Source organism: Arvicanthis niloticus, chromosome 5 (assembly GCF_011762505.2).
Source record: "Arvicanthis niloticus isolate mArvNil1 chromosome 5, mArvNil1.pat.X, whole genome shotgun sequence".
NCBI lineage: Eukaryota > Metazoa > Chordata > Mammalia > Rodentia > Muridae > Arvicanthis > Arvicanthis niloticus.
In genome coordinates this window covers 43,297,877-43,318,498 of record NC_047662.1, presented here as the reverse complement: position 1 = coordinate 43,318,498, position 20,622 = coordinate 43,297,877, and the positions used below count along the sequence as shown (strand labels likewise).

Below are 20,622 nucleotides of genomic sequence, written 5' to 3'. Positions count from 1 at the left end.
CTCTCTCTCTCTCTCTCTCTCTCTCTCTCTCATACACACACACTGTTTAGTGTCTGCAAAGGTCAGAAGAGGGTATCAGATCCCCTGGAACTGAAGTTACAGATGTTTGTGTGCCACCCTGTGGGTCCTAGAAACTAAGAGCCCAGTGGTTAAGGCCTTTGTTGATCCAGGCAGAGCAGATCTGCCACTGACTTAGGGGAGCCCCTCCTCCACCCAGCATCCAGTCCTCCTGGCATCCTTAGTTACCCCACACTGCTGTGGTACAGTGACTTGGGTTCCTGTCTAGCTCATCTCTGAGGGCTGGGACTGTCATATGGTTTGGTATAGAGGAAAGAGGTGTCCCATAAGCGCTGTCACTCGTGAGAGGATGTATTTATCTCTAGCAGGGCTGCCATAGCACACGGTTGACTGATTTTTTTCTATTTTATTGTTTTTGTGTCTGCATTCATGTACGTATACGTACATATGCATTCATGTATGAGTGTGCGAGGGGGTGGCCAGAGGTCATTGGGTATCTTCCTCTGTAACTGTCTACTTTTTGACACAAGACTCACTGAACCTTCAGCTCATTGATTCAGCTACACTGGCTGGCTGGGCCCTTGGCGTCCCTCTCCCTCTATTTCCCCAGTGCTGAGATTAGAAGGACAGGGCTTTAAAACCAACAACCCAAACCAACCAAACAAACCCACAGATGCCAGGATCTGAACTAATATCCTCACGTTTGTGTGGCAAACACTTGACTAGTGATTGAGCCATTCCTCCTCACTGTTGACTTAAATGACAGAAGAAATTTCCCTGGGGACTGGGTCTATGACCAAGGTGTTGGCAGGGCCTTCTGAGGCCTCCTTCCGCTTTGCACACAGCCACGTCCTTGCTGTGGTTTCCACAAGGTCCCTGTGTAGTCTGCATCCTCAGGCCTCTTCCTGTAACAGCAGCACCATATTGCAGTGTGACACTTGCATAAGACCTCAGTCAGCCCTGGTTACCCCTTCCCACACCTTTTCCAAATGCAGTCAATTTCGAAGGCACAGAAAGGTGGGACTTCAACATGTGACTTTAGGGGGACAGTATCAGTTTATAGACATGTGGTAAGACAGTGGGCAGACAGTGAGAGGGCTGAGAAGGGCACTGAGTAGGGCAGCAGGCACTAGGTCCAACCTCTGGAGAAAAAGGTAAGGAAGAGGAGGAGAGCTAACGCCTACTGGGAGAGGGCGGAAGGACAGGGAAGGAATGCTTGCTGGGGTTGAGATGGGAAACAAATGTAGATTGTGTTCACAGGCTGTTCTCAAGCGCTAGTAGCTCTGAGGTAATTTCCCAGCATAATTAAAGAAGATAGCCATTAAAGACGTAAGGTCTCTTTCAGGCAATGAACCCCCAGAGGCGCACACAAGCCAGCCCCTTCTTTACCTAGAGAAGTGGTTCTCGACCTTCCTAACATTGTGATCCTTTAATACAGTTCATGTTGTCGTGACCCCCAGCCATAACATTATTTCACTGCTGTTTCATAACTGTAATTTTGCTACTGTTATAAATCGTAATGCAAAGATCTGATATGCCAGATATCGGCTATTCGACCTCCCGAAGAGGTCACAACCCACAGGTTCAGAACCGCTGCTCTAGAACATCTCAGTACATTGTCTCCAGTTCGGGAACTGAGGCTGAGAGTTGACATAGCTTGTGTGAGGTTGCTGGGTGACTAACAGAGCCTGTGAGCAGTCTCCTCAAAGGGAGTCACAGGGAGCTGGGGAAAAGCCTGCACAGACTTAGCCTGCATGGGCACTGAGGAATACATGCTACTTGAGCTGGTGAGCTTAGCTCCACTGTGGAAAACAAGTAGACTGGATTATAGCCCAATGTGCAAAACAACTACGACTCCATGTTGATATGAATAGGTACATGGGGGAGGGGCAGATCTCCCTCAGAGGAGACTCAGCCCTGAGAAGCAGATGTGGAGCCTCCAGGATGTGGGTCACACCCACCTCCATTCTCGGGCTTGGGAAAGCATTGTGGCTTTAGGGACTTGCCCCTAAGTCAGAGCGGGGAAACAGTCCTGAGAGAGGGAGCCCTGCTCAGACAGTGAGGCTCCCACCCCCAGGGAAGCCCTGTGCTCCTATTGGGCTGTGAATGACAGGGAACTGGAGTTGTTGCTGCTATTCTTGCCCTCAGTAATCCCAGCCTAGCAAGGAGCAGATTCTCATACAAACCAGACTGAGGGGCCATCGGCAAAGTGCCGAGCTAATGCTGGAAAGGCTGTAGGGACAGAGAAGATGGAACCTGCCCCAGAGCAAAGGCATGCAGAGGCACGAAGACTGAGTGCAGAGGACCCTGGTCCAAATCCTGGATTAGAGAGGGAACATTAACAGCAGAATGAGGGCTCAACTAATAGTAATGTACCCACAGTAGGCTTTTCATCTAGACAAATGTCCCCCATGTAGGATGCTGACTTGAGATGCCCAGTGGGTGAACATGCTTCCCACCACACCCCATGACCTGAGGTGAACCCTTAGATTCACATGGTGAAATGAGAGGACTACGGAAAGTTGTCCTCTGACCTACACACACACACACGCACACACACACAACTTGTATGTATGTATGTATGTATGTATGTATGTATGTATGTATGGTGTGCATTGATGTTTGCCTGCATATATCTGCATGAGGATGCCAGATCCCCTGGGATTGGAATTACAGTTTTGAGCTGTCATGTGGGTGCTGGGAATTGAACCTGGGTCTTCTGGAAGAGCAGGTTAGCTCTTTTAATGGCTGATCCATCTTTCCAGCTCATGGTTTTTAAATACTGACTTTTATTCTTTGTTGTTTTTTGTTTTTTTTTTTGAGACAGTTTCTCTGTGTAGCCCTGGCTGCCCTGAAACTTGCTTTTTAGACAGACTGGCCTCAAACTCACAAAGATTCATGTGCCTCTGACTCTCAAATACTGGGATTAAAGACATGTGCCCACCACCACCCAGCTAAACTCTTTGTAGGGAGTTGTTAGTGCACAGGGAGAAGTATTTCCTAGAGCAACGGTTAGCAGAGTAAGGCCTACTCCCCATACGCAGCCCAGCGCTTGTTTCTGTCAATAAGGTTGTTGGACATGGCTGCCTTGGTATCTCAGCAGCAGAGGAGAGACAGAGTGTGAAAGATTTACTATCTGTCCCTTAAAATTTTTTCCAACCTCTTTTCTAGAGTTGCTACTAAGTCCAGTTCTCTGGAGAGTGGACTCAGACGACAGCAGCAGCAGGAAGTTCCAGGGGTTGTTCTCAGGATTCAGGAGGGGCTGCCATTGGGCCTCAGTCAGTCCTGTGACTCAAGGTCCTCCTGAGTCATCCTGAGAGGGGACAGGCTGCTGCAGGCCTCAATGGCCTGTCTTGGGAAATGGGTGCATCCTTGGTTGAGGTGGCTCCCTTCTGCAGAGGGCATTTCCAGGACAGTGTGGTGAGGGTCTGCCCATGAGGCTGTGCTGGAGAGTAGCAGGTGCAGCCATGCCCTGAGCTGCTCTCCTCTCCTCTTTGCATTGTTTGTTGAGCCAGGGTCTGTGCACACTCAACGCACGCTGTACCACCGAGAGCAGCGCAGGCCTCCACTCCAGCTTTTGGTTGTATTTCCCTTGAGCCTCTTCCTGGGAGAAGTACTATCTGTGGGTCATTACAACCTCCAGCAGCTTCTCTTCAGGTCTCAGGGGATGTTCCCTGCTATAGCAGGGAGACCTGCTCCAGGTAGTCTGCTCTGCTAGCACTTCTTCAGGCCGCCATGACTTACATGGAGGTGTGAGCTACAGTCTCTCAGCCCTGAAGTGATCAGCACCTGTAATCACGAGTCCTGCTCAGGCCATGGACTCTTAACATTTTAGGACTTATTTTTATCCCCCCACACCTCTGTATGTGTCTGTGTGTTTGTGTGTCTGTGTGAATACGTGCCACATGTGTGTTGGTTCCCACTGAGGCCAGAGGAGGATGGTGAATTCCCTGAAGCTGAAGTCTTCCATCTACTGGGTCAGCATATTATCATAGGTGTAACCGGTCATTACAAACTGTATCATGAGAGGGCTGGAGCAAGCAACCCCCCTGGGAAGTGGGGGGGGGGGGGGAGGCTGGTAAATGTATACAGATAAACCTATACCAGTGAATGTTGAAAGTGAATGTGACTGTTTCTGATCTTCCTTTCCACAGCCCAGTGGCTGCGAAAAGGTACACCTGGTACCTGAGAACATGCTGATGTACACATCTGGTCCAGACACAGGTGCAGACAGAACTACCTCCAAGTTTTGCTGTTGTCGTCTGGGATTTCTCTGTGTTGACAGCAGCTAGAGCTGTGGCTTACAGATGTGGTAACCTCCAGGCCTCCAGCCCTTATGCCTCTAAGGATGGCATCCATCAGTGATCACCAGCAAGGCTGAGCATCTTCTAGAAGTTTTGTTGGCTGGATGACATGAGATGGTTCAGTAGATAAAGGTGTTTGCTGCTTAGCCTGTCACCTTAAGATCAACCTCTAGAGTTGGTAGGAGAGAAGCAATTCCCCTAGGTTGTCCTCTGACCACATGCACACACACACACACACACACACACACACACACAGACACAGCATGCATCATTCAATAAATAGATATAAAAATATTTTGTTGGCTATTCTATTGCTTTTTCTTCGAATTCTCATAAATCACAATCTTTTAAAAGAAATGGTCTGTTGAGGATCAGAGAGACGGCTGAGTATGGTAAAGGCAGTTGCTTCCGAGCTCAACGGCCTGTTCAGTCACTGGAACCTACATAATAGGAGAGAACTGACTCTTGCAAGTTGTTCTCTGGCCTCCATACACAGCATGCACTGCCTACACTCTAATCAAGAGTGATTTAAACAACTTTTTAAAAGAAAGTCATCTTATCATCTTTCTTCATCAGACTGTGAACTTGAGGCTAGAGTCCGTTGTATTTATTCCATGACCCATGACCTCTGCACCAAGCACATAAGAACTCAGCACCAAATGAATGATTTTGACAAGAACAGCATCGCTTTGGGCATCATGGTCCTGTTGGATCTGGAGACCAATCTACCCAGCCTACGGATAATCCTGACAGCAACTGTATCGTTCCGGGGAATTTAAAAGAAAACACCATGTCATCCAATCAAGCTGGCTCTCCTCTGAAGCCTGTGCTCCCCTCGCCAGTGGAAGCTCCCCAGCCTTGTTTTCCCGGGCGGGCTGATGCTTTCTGATTGCAGTAATGAACAGTAACAGACTGGACCTTGTCCCACGTGACTGCAATAAACGCATCCGAAACACATTGCCCATCTCAGGGTGAAGCTCGGAGGCCTGAGGCAGCCAGGGAAGAAAACCAAGGTTGACAGCTCCCAGTTTAAGAACCTGATATTCTATAAATGAAAAAAGACCAGCTGCCTGTCCCGTCACCATTGAACACGGTAAATGAGTTATCTGGGCCTTCTGTTATTTTTCAAACCCGGAAATCCTAATGATACCTGTTTGGGCAACTCTAAACTTCATTTGTCAAAAAAAAAAAAAATCTCCAATTTGCTGAATCTGAAGTTGTCCTCCACCCTCCCGCCCCCAGGCCTAAAATTGTTGAGTGTTTTTCAAAGCTTGTTTCTCTTTATCTGTTTCCAGAAGGACCATTTTATCTTGACTGCCTCCTTCAAAAACTTCTCAGGTCACCCACACCTGAGGACCAATTGGCTAAGGCCTTCAGGACCCCTGAGACTTTTTTTTTTTTTGCGTAGTTCCCCATGAGCCTGATGCTGCATGCACCTCTCCTCTGTCCCTGCACTGAAACCAGCGATACACTGCACAGAGCCAGGCTTTTACGCTGCCAAGACTCCTGGTCATGCTTCAAGCCTTGCTGCGGAGATGAACCCTTCCGGGACCCTTCCCTCTCCTGAGTAGCTAATCACTCCCTTCCTCCTCCTCCTCAACATGTAAAACAAATGTCTACAGCAAACACCCGATAGGCCACGGTATAATTATTTACTTATGCGTCCTCTCTGGACTAAGAGCCCCTCAAGTGGAAATTATATCTCGTTGGTTGCTATCCCCAGTGCCACTCTAGTCCTTGGCATACGGAAGACACACAACATTTATTTGTTGACTGAATGAATGAAAATAAGGAGACTTAGTCCTTACCCAAAGGACCAGGACTTAAAACTTCAATTTAACCACTGGAAAAGGGTCAATCACCTCTGGAGTGGATTCTAATGGTACAGTTCCTCTAGCCACTGAACACATTCATTAGACACAGAACACCCAGCCTTACAGGTAACTCCCCCATCCATTCCGGGAGCAACCCTTTCATTTTTAACCATCTGGAGCCTGCAAGTACTTCTCAGCAGGAGGGCGGGCAGCCCTGGCTGCAGCCCCCTCCCCTTCCACGAGCTCACAGAAGCTCCATTAGCACCCGTGGAAATTCTGCTCATGCATCAAGGAGAAACCAGCTACCAAGAACACAGCTGTTTTCCCTGTCGCCGAGACACCTCTCCAAGATCACTTTACCCTCCAGCCATCACCGCTTGAGTCTTTCTGGTAGCAAGCAATTTGTTCTCAACTTCCTCTGGACTCCTGAGTTAACAGAACTCCTGGGCTGTTTAAAAAGGAGGCCTTCTGTTTCCACTCTCCTTCCTTCTCCACTTCTCCTCCCTAGAGCCAGGTACCACCAATCTGACCAATCCAAACGCTTCAGCCTGCCTGTTGCAGCGCAGAGAGAGGAGAAAGTTCTACTGGGAGAGTTTTACAGAGACAGGCTGAAGACAGAATAAGCTAGACACAGGTGAAGACAGAATGAGCCAGAGAATGAGAAGGAGCCAGAAGATCAGAACAGATTGCCAAAGTTAGTGCGAGACCAAGCAGAGCAATTCAGGAGAGGCCATGAGAGAAGCCAGATTGAACCAGTTAGCGTGGAGAGGAGTGACCCAAAACAGCTGAGTTGAATCAACCAGCCAAGTCTCCGAAAGAACTAGAAAGAGTGAGCTTATTCAGCAGTAAGTCTCAGAAACTGAAAACATTTTAGGCCTAGGTTAGATTGTAGGAGGCTAGAAGCTTTTAGGATAGGTGTAGATTAGCAGACAGAGGCAGTAAGTAAGCCTCAGAGAGGACAATAAGAACAGGAACAAAAAAGTTACACTTTACACTTGTCTAGCATGAAGTCTCCAGGCCAGCTAGACCTGTCACCTGCCAGGCACCTCTGCTTCTGGGGCTTTCCATATTCTGCTTTCTCTACTGGGTCTGCACCTCAACCATCCAGGTATCCTTTCCTCCAGGAAGCATTCCCTGATTTGATTAGACCCTGCTCCTGTTTCCCCACTGTTAGTTGTTCAACTATACAGTCAACAGTTATGGGCACTGCACGGCACCAGGCTTTGTTCCTGGTACTGGAGACTCAGAAGGGAGGAAAACTCAAACACTATTTCCAGGAATTGGAAGCTCTCCAAGTGGGGAGAAGCAGTAAACACAGAAATCAACAAACATGATTTAATTAAAAAGCCTCCCAGCATTTAAGGGGCTGAGGCACGGGGAGCTCAAGTTTCAGGCCTGTGTGGGCTCCGTGGCAAGACCATCTCACAACAAACACGCGAAATAACTGCATGCGAAGACAAGGAAATGGGGCTGTCTGTTCTGGGGCACTGGGGGGTCTAACAAACTCAGGGCCTTGCACAAGAGGCAAGTGCTCTCCCATGAGCTATGTCCTCCTACCTAGGCCAGGTTAAAAGTGCTACAGAATATTTGAAAGGAAGAGGAATTGTACTTATAGTTATCTGTAGGGAAATAGACCTTGCCAGGAAACTTGGTAAGGTTGAGTGGGTTCGGAAGCCCCGGCACCTCATACTAGAAGCCGGTAGATCCTTCACCAGTTCCAGACCAGGCCCCTGTCACATGACCACAGCACCCCATGGTGAGAATCGGTCATGTGGGTACAGTACCTCAAGTCCTTCCACATGCAGATGAGGTAATCCTAACATCTCAGACCAAGCCAATAGAAACCATCTGCTGTCAGATCCCTAACCCACCCCAAAATGTATATAAGACATATGCAGAAGGCATGCCAGTGTGAGAATTACTCCATCCCTGATCCTCTGAGAGCTTCTGTCATGTAAGAGCTGTAACACTTCCTGGAAAAAAAAAGTTCTCTCCCAAAGCGTTTGCAGCTGGAAGCTGCCTGGGCCCACTGTGGTCACTTCCCACGGGGTGGCTCCCCACCTAGGTGCCACTTCTTCCCCCCTCCCTGCCCCGCCTTCTGCTCACTTCTGTGGAGAAGCTGTGGTTGGAGCTTCTGCTCCCTGCTTGAGCAGCCGTGACCCTCCCTCCTCCCACCAGACCCCCTTCCCCGCCCCTCAGGCAGCAGGAGCCCACTCCTTGACAGATCCAGCTGGGCGAGGGAATTGAGCAGGCTTGAACAACCAGGAGCCCCACATCACTCATCTCAGACCAAGTAACACTTGCAAGGTGGACACCATCAGCCCTGGCCTTCCATCCTTGATTTGCAAACAATACCTTTCCTTCGAACATTCTCTTCCCCCTCTCTGCTCCTTCCCTTCATCCTGGAAATGAGCTTCCACACGCTTCAGTTTACAGCCTTGCTCGGGTCTTGTTATCTTTTTCAGATTCTGTGTATGTGTTTGTGTGTGTTTTGAGACAGGATCTCATTGTGTAGCCCTGGCTATCTTGGAACTCACTGTGTAGACACCGTTCCAAGCTCCTCCCCTCCAGCCCCCTTTTTTGAGAGAGTCTTGTTATGTAGCTCCAACTGGCTTGGTACTCACTACATAGCCCAAACTGGCCTCAAACTCATGGCAATCCTCTGCCTCAGACTCCTGAGTGCTGAGATTACAGGCAGGAGCCATCATGCTCAGCTCTGTGGTATGCTTCAAGGAGGGAACGACGCCTCTTGTTTTAGTATATCTCAGTTTATTACTTTTTAAAGAGCAAGTACCATTTACATAACCATTCAAGCAGGCATGTATAGATGAATTTCATTGAAAATCCTCACGTATGCATTTTTTTCTTACCGTAGTAAGTCACTGCAAGAGAAATTTCATTATGCATCTTCAACAGAGCCCATATTCAAATGAACCCTGAGGTGCAGGGAAGCTTCAGGCCAGCTCCTCATTAGAGGCCTCAGCAGGGGGCTCGGAGCCCATCCCTGAAGGTCTTCCAGGGAGAGCTGAAAGGCTCAGATAAGTGAGTGACGGCAAGCAGGGCTGGTCGCAGGCTCCAGTGGGCTCACCCCTGGGGTAGAGCAAAGAGAGCAGACAGGGGAGTTCTGAGAGGCATAGGAGCTGTCTAAACTCAGGGGGATGGAACCGAGTGAGGAGCAGCAGTAATTGAGTTTCAGTTACCTGCAGGGTGGCGAAATAAAGTGGTAACTTCATCTGCCTGACATGGGGGAGTTTAGAGGTGTCCTTGGCAAGCTCACAGTGAAACCTGTCACCCTTCCATTGTGCTGGGTGATGGCAACTGGATGGTGCTTCCTAGTGACAGCCCTGTTCGTCCCGTCAGCCAGCGCCAGCGCAAGGCAGCTAATGAAGCCGCTCCCACAGGCCTATCTCCCAGGGCTCCCCACATTCTGTCTGAAGGAACGGAACCATGGGAATATCCAGCACAGCCAACATCCGCATCACCCAAACTCAAAAGAGTCTTTGAATGGTGGAGCGAGGCCCAGCGCTGGGCCCGTCCTCGGGTCACTTTTTGTGGGTCTGTACAAACGCGCCGACTGGCAGAGCCCCGCTCTTCACCTGCTCCCGGATCTCAGCTCGGTGCTTTAATGTGAAGACCAGAGCGCGCACCGTCCTCCGGTAGGGCCCGTTAATGAGCCGGGAGCAGAGATGAAACGTTTCCCGCTCAATATTTTCAACCAGTAGGTGATCCATCTGAAAAACAGCAAAATTATCAAATTAGGGCCTTGCGTTGCATGAGGATTAAAAGGGAGAGAGGCTGGCGCACTCTGCTCTGAGGCCTCCATTAATCAACTGAAATTCAAGGACATCTACTTCCTGTCACAAGAGAAACAGGAAGAGCAAATTAATTCCACCCTGGCAATTAAGGAACAAGGCCATGTGCTTTGTGACAGGGACCTCATTCACAACCCCTGCCGGGTGGTAATATTTGCCATTATAACAGGAAACCGGCCTGAACTAAGCAACTAGCACCGGGCCCTGTGCTTTACCAACCAGGAAGCGGGGTCCAAGGATAATAAATCAGAGTAACGATGCGTACTTCTTTGTTTTAAACGTGCCTTTTAACTTTGTATAACATTAGAAAAGCTGGTCTGCATCCTGAGATGCATACAAAGCAGTTTATAAATCACGTTCATATTTAATATTTGTAACTGATTATCACGTTTTTACATCTGAGGAGGAGTTTCACAACTGAAGAGGCAGGGCTGGACGCAGCCTGACTCCAGAGTTCCTGTGTCTTCCCTTCAGCAGAGACGTTCCTAGGCGGCTGAGTCTGGCCGGGGAAGGCAACTAGACATGGTCTGTAGCAGTGCTGGGGGGTCTGCCTCAGGTCCAGGCCAGCTGGAGGTCACCAACATAATCAGGCCAGCTCCCGTGGCTGGTCAGGGACTTCCAGCCAAACCCACTTTTTCAGGCCCACCTACTAGTAGCAAGGGCAGCCTTTCCCTAGAAATCACTCTGTGCTGGCTGCCTTATGTCAATATAACACAAGGCAGTCATCTGAAGGAGGGAGCTGTAACTGAGAAAATGCCTGCACAAGATCAGGCTGCAGGCAAGTCTGTGTAGCCTGCCCGCCCTCCCTTCCTCCCTTCCTTTCCCCCTCTTCTCCTTCTGTCCTTCCCTCCATCCCTCCCTTCTTTTCTTTTTTCCTTCCTTCCTTCTTTCTTTTTTGGTTTTTTAAGATAGGATTTCTCTGTGTAGCCTTGGCTGTCCTGGAACTGTAGACCAGGCTGGGCCTAAACTTAGATCTGCCTGCCTCTGCCTCCCAAGTGCTGGGATTAAAGGCAGGCACCACCACAGTTGGCTGTAGGGCACTTTCTTATTTAGTGGTAAGGCTCAGTCCACTGTGAGCACTACCACCCTGGGCTATAAGAAGGCAGAGTAAGCAAGCCAGGGGAGGCAAGTAGTAAGCAGCACCCTCCATGGCCTCTGTATCTTCTCCTGCCTTCAGGTTCCTGCCCTGTCTGAGTTCCTGCCTTGGGTTCCCTCAGTGGGCTGTAACTCAGGATGTGTAAGCTAAATAAACCCTTTCCTCCCCAAGTTGGTCATGGTGTTTCATCACACACACACACACACACACACACACACACACACACACACGGAAAAAAAAACCTTAGTGCAAAGACAGAGTTCTTTAGGCTGTAACCATGTCCTCAGTGATCCTTGGTCATTGTCATATACACTGCAGTTGCCCTGGTAATAAATCCTTCAAAATGTGAATACTATTTATTACTTATTTACTGACTGACTGGTGCTGGAAACAGAACTGGGGACCTTCCAAATGCTAGGCATGTGCTCTGAGCTGTAGTCACAGCCCAGCCCATTTTTACTTCTCACCCCCTCTTCAGCCCTTCTTAGGCACTTAGTGGGCCACTGCACTTGGTTGGTAAGGGTTTCTACTGCTGTGATAAACACCATGACCAAAGCAGCTTGGGGAGGAAAGGGTTTATCTGGCTTATGCTTCCACATCATTGTTGATCATCAAAGGAAGTCAGGAACCTGGAGGCAGAAACTGATGCAGAGACCATGAAGGAGTGCTGTTTATTGGCTTGCATGGCCTTCTTTCTTATATCACCCAGACGACAAGCCCCAGAGCTGGTACCACCCATAGGGGACAGGACCCTTCCACATCAATCACTAATTAAGAGGATGCTCGGCAAGCTTGCCCACAGGTGAATTTGGTGGTGGCATTTTAGCCAGTGCAGGTGTGTAAAACACAAAGATCAAGCAGGGAATGGAGGTTCACATCTCTAATCTCAGCACTCAGGAGGCGGAGGTCAGAGGGCTGCAAGTTAAGGAGGCTGCGTTAGGAAGATTGCAAATTTGAAATCATCTAGGGTCGAAAAGAATGTACTAGTCTAAAATCAAAATCAACCAAACAAATAAAAATGCAAATACATAAGGTCAGGCATGGTGGCACAAATTTTTGATTCCAGCACCTGGGAGGCAAAGGCAGGCAGATCTCTGAAGTTTGAGGCTAGCCTGGTCTACATAGCGAATTCTAAGCCAGCCAGGGCTATATAGTGACATCCTGTCTCAAAAATAAAATCAAAGTAACTGTAAATAAATAAATGGAGGTATACTATGTGGCTGGAAGGATGTCCCAGCAGTTAAGAACACTTGCTGCTCTTGCAGAGAACATGGCTTCAGTTTCCAGTACCTAACGTATGCCCCTGAACTCACATGGTACACATGCATGCACTCAGGCATATACATACATATATACATACACAAACACATAAACAGAACTTGAAAAGAGAAAGAAAAAGCACACTAAAATGTAACAATGGCCTCACAGGGGAAAAGACAGGCAAACCAAAGAAAAGGAAAAAAGAAACTTCCTTAAGGACCCACAAAAGACAATACACAGAATAAGCAGAGAGGAGGAAGCTCCAAGAGTAGGCGCCTGTGCAGGCCAGCCTACAGACGCTGGCTGTCCCGGATGCTGCGTGCTCTGCACTTCCCAGGCTGCGGCTGCAGTGCACACACTTTGTGCCACAGTTCTTTGGAACTCAACTTCCTCATGCTCTCCAGGGCTCCCTGAGAAGGCACTGGACTTGTCCTGAGGAAATCCTGGGTCCAAACTCCTTTAGCACAGCTGTAATGGCAGCCACTCCCTGGCCCTGGGACCACAACATTTGCCAGAGAGGTTCTTATCTTGGGATTCATCCCAAGTTCATTAGTTACCAAATGCTAAGATTTACTTAGTTTAATGTGCAAGGAAGCTTTTTTAAAAAGGGGAGTGATTATCAAAGGAAGAGGGTATGTTTCTGTTTAAAAAACAAGTCACAGTCATGCCATGGAAATGAAGTAAAAAAAAAAAAAAAAACACCCCCCACCACCAAAAAAATTTCAGATAGCTTTGACATTCACACAGCTGGACACTCACATACACACCATTCAGCAGTCACTACTTTCTCAGGTCTGATTTGGTGAATGCAGCGTACAGACCCTATTCTTCCCCTCCGGACACTGGCAGCATAGAAAGAGATAGCATGTTACCAGGTTGTTGTACGCCTTTAATCCCAGCACTCAGGAGGCAGAGGCAGGCAGATCTCTGAGTTTGAGGCCAGCCTGGTCTACAGAGTGAGTTCCAGGACAGCCAGTGCTACACAAAGAAACACTGTCTAGAAAAGCCACCACCACCACTCCACCACCACCACCACCATGAGAGGGGGTGTGGGAGGGGAGAGAGAGACACAGAGACACAGAGAGAGATATGTAGCCATAGGGCAACAGAGCCAGGCATGATGGTGTACATCCTAACTCTTAGAGGAGACCAAAGCAGGACAAGGTAGTTCAAGACTTGCCTGAGCTTTATGGAAAGATCATGTCAAAATATAAGCAAACAAAGCGAACCACAGACCTGGGGCAGCATGGCAGGTGCTGTGCTGTGCAGGGTGTGATGGGAAACAGGAGCACCTAGTAGTTCTCATGCTTCTTGCTAAATTCAGGGCAATCAGAGTAAAGAAATGAAGAGAAATATCTGTGCCACACATGAAGCTTAGCTGTATAGGTTTACAGCATGAATGAAAGCTACTTTTGACTGGTCCAAACCTGTTCAATGCTGACCCTATTCCAGCAGGTCCTAACCTGGTGCTTTAGGTGACAGATGTGTGTTTCTGGGTGAACGTTCAGAGTCTCTTTGAGACCCTGAGAAAAAGTGATTTTTCTGTGAGGTGTATCTGCTGTGAGATGTATCTGTTGAATGGGAAAGGGAAAAAGAACCCCCCCCCCCCACACACACCCCACCGCCACCAAACTGAGGCAGTGACTGTGTGTAGTTACCAGATCCTGTCTTTGTAACAGAGATCACGGTCTCTTGCTGGTTGGTTCTTTGTCAACTTGACATAAGCTATAGTCATCTAGGATGACGGAACCTCAGTCAAGGGTACGCCTCCATCAGACTAAGGGTACTCCTCCATCAGACTAAGGGTACACCTCCATCAGACTGGAACGTGTGAGCCAAATCAACCCTTTCCTCTCTGCAAGTTGCTCTTCATCATGGTGTTTATCACAGCAACAGGAGGCAAACTAAAACAGCCTGTCCCACCTGGCTCTGCTCCCACTGGAGTGGCTCTGCTCCCACTGGGCTCTGCTCCCTGCCCCGCACCACGCTCATCACCAACTCTTACTGCCCAGTTCTCTCTCCCCATTCCACACACTCTCTACCCATAACTCATGCCTCTTTGTAAGACTCCCCAAGCCCTAATCCCAGTCTAGAAAGGAGACGGCCCCTAGCACAGATGACCAAGGGGCAACACGGCCAGGTGTGGTGGTCCTCAGAACCTCTGTTTCAACACTTACACTGGCTCCTTGGTATCCCCGAGTTCCCATTTCCCAGGAGGGAGAGGCTGATTCGCTGCTATTAGCTACTAGTGCCTGTGGTGGAGCATGTGTTATTCACTTGTCCAATTCTAGACCAACTGGCTAGAGCTGTGGGGACATTACACAGCGAGCAGTGTTTCAGAGGAGTGGTCTTGGCAAGACATGGCACCACAACCAATCACCATGTCCGTGAACTCTCTTGACCTTACCCTCGGTGCGAAGCCTCCACATGCTGCTCTGACTGTGTGTTTACTCCCCAGCAGACTGGGAGCACCTCTGGGCTGACCTTATACATAAGACTCACTTCCTGATTTTCTGTGCCCAGTACAGATGTAGGTGTTTAGTATGTGCTCCACAGACACCTGTTGAGTGAACATTGTTTCTCCCCGTTCACACCTCCCTTTTCTCCTGCACTTTTAATAGTATCAGTCCCACGGCAGATAAAATATAGAGTTCCATTTTGTTTTCTAGTTCATAAAATTCTAGCCCTCTGTCTTTCGTGAAACCTTCAGTTCCCAGACCCTGCTGTGGTGTGTGCATGCCAACTGCTCCCAAAGATCTCTCGTCCTGCAAGCCTTATAGTTCCATTAGTCACTCACAGCCACTAAGCCAGGGGAGGGGGGCTTTTTAGGACAGGGAGGCAATTCAGGGTGTCAGCCTTGTATGCTCCCCAGCACCTAGCAGATCACATATTTGTTGAACTGTATATTCACTGGAGGCAAGTGATATACTTTAGCACGACTGGATTTGTACACAATCCCACACTTCTGTTTGACCACTGGATACATCTGTGAGAGAGCTAGCCAAAGCCAGGGCACAGTCTGAATCCATGAATCCATTAAACAAAGAAAAAACCACCAACAGTCCTGTGTGAGAATATACCCCTGAGCTGGACCTCATTAGCACCATCTGCGACCAACTGGGCCACCAACCAGTGTCCCAACTCTTAATGATATGGCTCACTTTAGAATCAGGTTCATTTTTTTAAATGACATAATAGGAAAATGATCCCAGGCCATGCGTGAGGTACAAGGAGAGTGGATAATGAGGAAAGGGAAGTAAGAGAATGACACGCCAGGGATGCTCACGTGAGGAGAGATCTAAAGGACTGGGAAGAACAAAGAACCGGGAAGGGAGAGGGGAAAGGGAACCGGCCCAGGCTTCAGCAACAGCGTCGGATTCATCTGGTCCATTATTCCAGGAACAAGGAAGGAATCCATGAACATGGAAAGCAAATTCCGCAGCGTGATAAAAAGAGAACCTTTGGGGGTGCGCATCCGTCACACATGACTTCCACAGTTAAAGCATGAACTGAAACAGAAACACGGGAGGTTTGGGATTTGCAAAAACACACGCAAGGATAAATGGAAAAAGTTTCCATCACTGGGCCGGGAACTACTGCGTGATGAAGCACACTTACAGGGCCCTGACGTCTGATGCAGATATGACCAACACTGGGAGATCAGCTGGGGCATGGGTTGACTGCACTGCAGAAATGACAGGTTAACCTGTGCGATTATGTAAAATGATTTGTGTCAATCTTTTGGACATAGCAAACTAACAAAACTACCATCAAAGTTGTTGATGCAAGGTAGACAGGGGGTTTGTTTTTCTTTTTTGAGAAAGGAAGAGGCATACTTTTTTGAGTAAGTTGTATACTTCAAATTCATGAAATGTACTCCTTGGGAACACACCCATTCAGCTACAGGGAACCTGATATTCTTTCCAATTCCGTTGGAAAGCACTAACGAATGTATCACTTTTTAAACTTCGCTTTGCAACACTTGAGCGCTTACCACTTGATGTGCCATTTAAAGGATAATTAATGGATAAACTAAAAGGATAATTATTATGGAGTTTAATATAGCAGGCAAACTGCTCATTAATCCTTACAAGCATGGCTTCGTTATTATCATTGACTTAAAAAGATACCACAGGGAACTGATATTTACCACCACATTAACTACGTATTATAGACCGCACTGTATGTTTCGGCAGTAATCCTGGTTTATTTAAAAAATAAGCTTTATTTAAAATATCGAGTCTGTTGGCTAATCGATACTCTAGAAAATTACTTACGACTTTCACATTTTCTCTCTTCATTATTCATACAAAGCTTCCTTTAGGAAAAGTTAAGCTCTCTTACAGCAGAGTGCGTCTCTGCACCATCCGACAGACAGTAAAGCCCACACACATGAGAAATAAGGATGCATAGAACAGGACATAAGGTGACAGTAATGAGAGTGAGCAAGGTTCACAAGACAACACAAATATAAATAATTATGTCATTTTTCTGGGAGGTTATTTAAATAATCAATAAAAATATCTTATGGGAGATTTGGCAAATAATTTGCCCTAAATAAATCTTGGATAACCACAGCTTGTCTGACATTTCATTAAAAAAACTGTAATAATTTACCATAAAAGAAAATACACCAAAATGCTAACATTATCTCTAGGTGGCAGGTTCAATGGTGACTGGTTTTTTTTCTTTCTGTATCTATTTCATTTGGTATTTCAAGTTCTCATTAAAAAAAAAAAAAAAAAAAAAAAAAAAAAAAAAAAAAAACCAACCCAAGTCTTTCTTTAAAAGCATGAACAGTACACTGTGTCCATTTGCTCCCTTTCCTGGATGAACACGTGAGGCAGAAGGGAGACAGTTTCAGACACAGCTCATAAGCCAGGCTCCGAGTTCCTTCATTAAAGGTTTTGTTGTCATTTCTTTGTGAATGGGGTGTGCATGATGTGTGTGGGCACACACGGTACACATTGATGCCAAGGTCAGGGAACATCCTTGTGGAGCCAGCTCTCTCCTTCCACCTCTAGATGTGTTCTGGGATCCAGGTGTCAGGCTTGGACTGCCAGTGCCTTCACCCAGGGAACCACCTTGCCAGCCCCAAACTCCTACATTGTTAATTCACTCTTTAACGATATTTCTATAAGGACAACTCACAATAGAAAAAACATGGATGCCATATGTTTTTTTCACAACATTAGCTTCTTTATTTCTTGAGACAGAATCTCACTATGTACCCCAGGCTGGCTTTGAACCTACAGATCTGTGTGCTTCTACTTCCCCAGTGTTGGGATCAAAGGCGTGTGCCACCACTCCTAGTTCATGATTAATAATATTAATCATGAACAAAATTTTGTCCAGCATGTATACGTTAAACTGATCACCCTGGCTTCTGGCTGTGAGGTTACCGGGAATATGCCTATGGCGTTGATTCTATGTCTCAGACCTGAAGGTACACGTCTTGACAAATAATGAGGGAACAGTCTTTTTTCTCTATTGCCACTGATATTTTACAACATTTCAAAATTTTTATTTCACTGGAAAAAAAGAATTGAAATGAAAAGAAACCAACATTCACTAAATAACTTTTTGTTTGTTTGAGACAGGGTTTCTCTGTGTAGCCCTGGCTGTCCTGGAATTTGCTCTGTAGACCAGGCTGGCTTCAAACAGAGATCCTCGGACCTCTGCCTCCCAGTGTGGCACCTCCCGGCCATCAGATGACGTCTAACCAGCAGGCAGCGCTGACTATCTCCTTACATAAACTGTTCACTCATTGAAGTTTCCCAAGACCTTAGGCGGTGGGATTCTGAGTCTCTTTTCAAAGGTGAGCGCGGGTGTCAGCAACACTGAAGAATGTGTCTGATGTATACAATGGATACCTAAACTACAGTCTGGACCTTGGTAGTTCCAAAGCCAACATGCAAACCTGTGTCCTCAAATGCTTACAAATCCAGAATCCTTAAAGAATAACCTACCAGTTTAATTTATTGAAATCTCAAAATTTTTATGTATGTGCATGTGTCTATGTGTATGTATGCATCTGTGCATTTGTGAGTGACTAAAAGGCCAGAAAAGGGAGTCAGGTCCCTGAAGCTGTAGTTATGTGGGTGGTTGTGAGCTACCCGGTGGGGCATTGGGAACCTAACTTGAATCCACTACAAGAGCATCAAGTGATGATCTGAACTGCTGAGACATCTCCAGCCCTGAGAATGATTGCAGACTGGGCCTGATGCAGGCGAGAGTCATCCTGGGAGCACAGGCTCATTTAACCAGGAGCCTCCACTCACAGTCCAAGCAGGATCTTACCTTCAAGTCCAAGGCTTCTGAAAGTAACTTCTGGGCATTCTTTCTAAATGACTCAGTTTTTGGATCACTCCGGACTTCAATAGAAGGTCTGTCCAAATGTTTTTCAATGAAAGTTTTCCACTCAGTGTAAACTTCTTTGGCGAGACCTGCCACCTCTGGGTCCTGGTGCCTGCGCATCTTGTTCACAGTATGACCTAGAGCAGAAGAGAATCCCAAGGAAATACAGTTCTTTCTTCTGGAAAGTACAATGTTGCAGGATATATCACACTCTGAACCCGAGACTGTGTTACTTACTAGAAAAACCTGTTTTTAGTTGTGGTGTGGCTCAGCCTTGGCACACACCTTTAAGCCAAGAGCTTTCTGCTCAAATATTGTGAAGAGGATTAAATAAAGTCAACCATGGGTCAAGAGGCGGAGACCAGTTGACAGGACGTGAACAGATTATTAAGAAAAAAGTACAGAGAGTAAGGAGTCAGGAGGACGGATAGAGATGCACAGGAGTAGAAGGAAGGGAGACCAGTCTGAAGAGATTTTCTGAACCAGGCATGAGAGAGGGATTCCTTCTGGGATGCTGGCTGAGGAGGAAGGTCAGCTGTGTGCTTTTCTGCCCCTGAGCTAGCAGGCTTTCACCACAGCGTCTGGCTCCCGAGTCTTCACTGGTAAAATGAAACAGCTGAGGTTTGTATGGGGATGCTGTGTAGCCCTGAGGAGCACTCCCATAGTCAAAGATGCAGATTTCTGTGCAAGCAAGGTCTGTGTCATGGGGGTGAAATGAGACAATCCCTGGGGACTGAATTGGCCAATATAGTATGTCAGAAAGTAGAGTCAGAAAGAACAAAGGAGGTGAGCATGGTGGCCCATGCCTTCAATCCCTGCACTCTTAGGCAGAAAATGAGGCAGCAGATCCTGATGAGTTCGGGGCCAGCCTGGTCTACGTAGGGAGGTTCAGGCCAAAGTTAGTGAGACCCTGTCTCAAACAACAACAAAAGGGGAAGGTTCCAAAATTGCAATAAGAGAGAAGAATTCAACACTTACCCTTTTTGAAATCTTACTATATTAAGTAAAAAATTAGTCCTATTTATTAAAAGAATATTCTTGGGGGGCATGGGTGTTGCATGCATGTTTCTGCAGGTAGTAGATTGTGTGGGTGTGCATGAAGGCTAAAGGCTGATGTCAGATACCGTTCTCAATTGCTTCTCCATTTTATCATTATTAATTAATGTATATTACATGTATGTGTGTTTATGTTCATATGTGTATATGTGCCTGTGAAAATCAGGAGAAGAGATCAGAGCCTTTGGAACTAGAGTTACAGAGGACGTGAGCTCCCATGTGGGTACCGGAACCAAACCCAGTTCGCTGCAAGGGGAAGTGCTCTTAGCCACTGAGCCTTCTCTCCAGTCCCTGTCTCCTTATTTTTGGAGACAAGATCTGTTTTGAACCTGAAGCTGACTGCTTCAGTAAGTCTCACTATCCAACAAGTCCTGGAAATCCTCCTGTCCCTGCTCTCCCACTGCCACACGTGGCTGTGTGGGTCCTAGTGACTGAGGCATAGATCTTCATGCCTACACAGCCAACACTTCGCCAACCACCGACCCCCCAACTTCCCCCCCCCGCCCTCACAAAACAAACCCTAAAGGAACACTTTTTATTTAACTAATATGACAGATCGATAGAAGACATTTTGTGGGCCCTGATAAACGATACAGCCGGAAAGAACTACCAGTGCAAGGAAAGGCTGATTGGGGGGGGGGGGGGAGCAGGGTGGTGTACTGCCATCTTCTGTGTCCTGACCCCTATGAGAGGGTCTGAGACAAAGGATCTGATCGCTCTGCCTATGACTAGTTCTACTCGTCTCCCTCAGAGAAAAATAGGAACCACAATCCACTGGCCATTCAAAGGTAACTCCCAGGCTCCAGGAAACCTGTGCAAGAGGAAGAAGCAAACACATTCAGAACGTGGCCATTCTACAAGACAACTGACAGGGTTGCTTCAAGCCAATGACATTGTTCACAAAA

At 47.4% G+C, this 20,622-nt stretch overlaps 1 protein-coding gene across 1 annotated transcript in view; it reads right to left on the bottom strand.

Annotated features, from left to right (window-relative positions):
• Nucleotides 1–8,885: 8,885 nt before the first annotated feature.
• Nucleotides 8,886–20,622, bottom strand: part of Tceanc2 (transcription elongation factor A N-terminal and central domain containing 2) — a 38,676-nt gene continuing 26,939 nt past the window's right edge. The window contains exons 4-5 of the mRNA XM_034502325.2: nt 18,605–18,798; nt 8,886–9,867 (exon numbers count right to left, since the gene is read on the bottom strand). Coding sequence (XP_034358216.1) covers nt 9,679–9,867; nt 18,605–18,798 — 383 coding nt within the window. The 3' untranslated portion in view covers nt 8,886–9,678. The remainder of the gene's footprint in view (nt 9,868–18,604; nt 18,799–20,622) is intronic.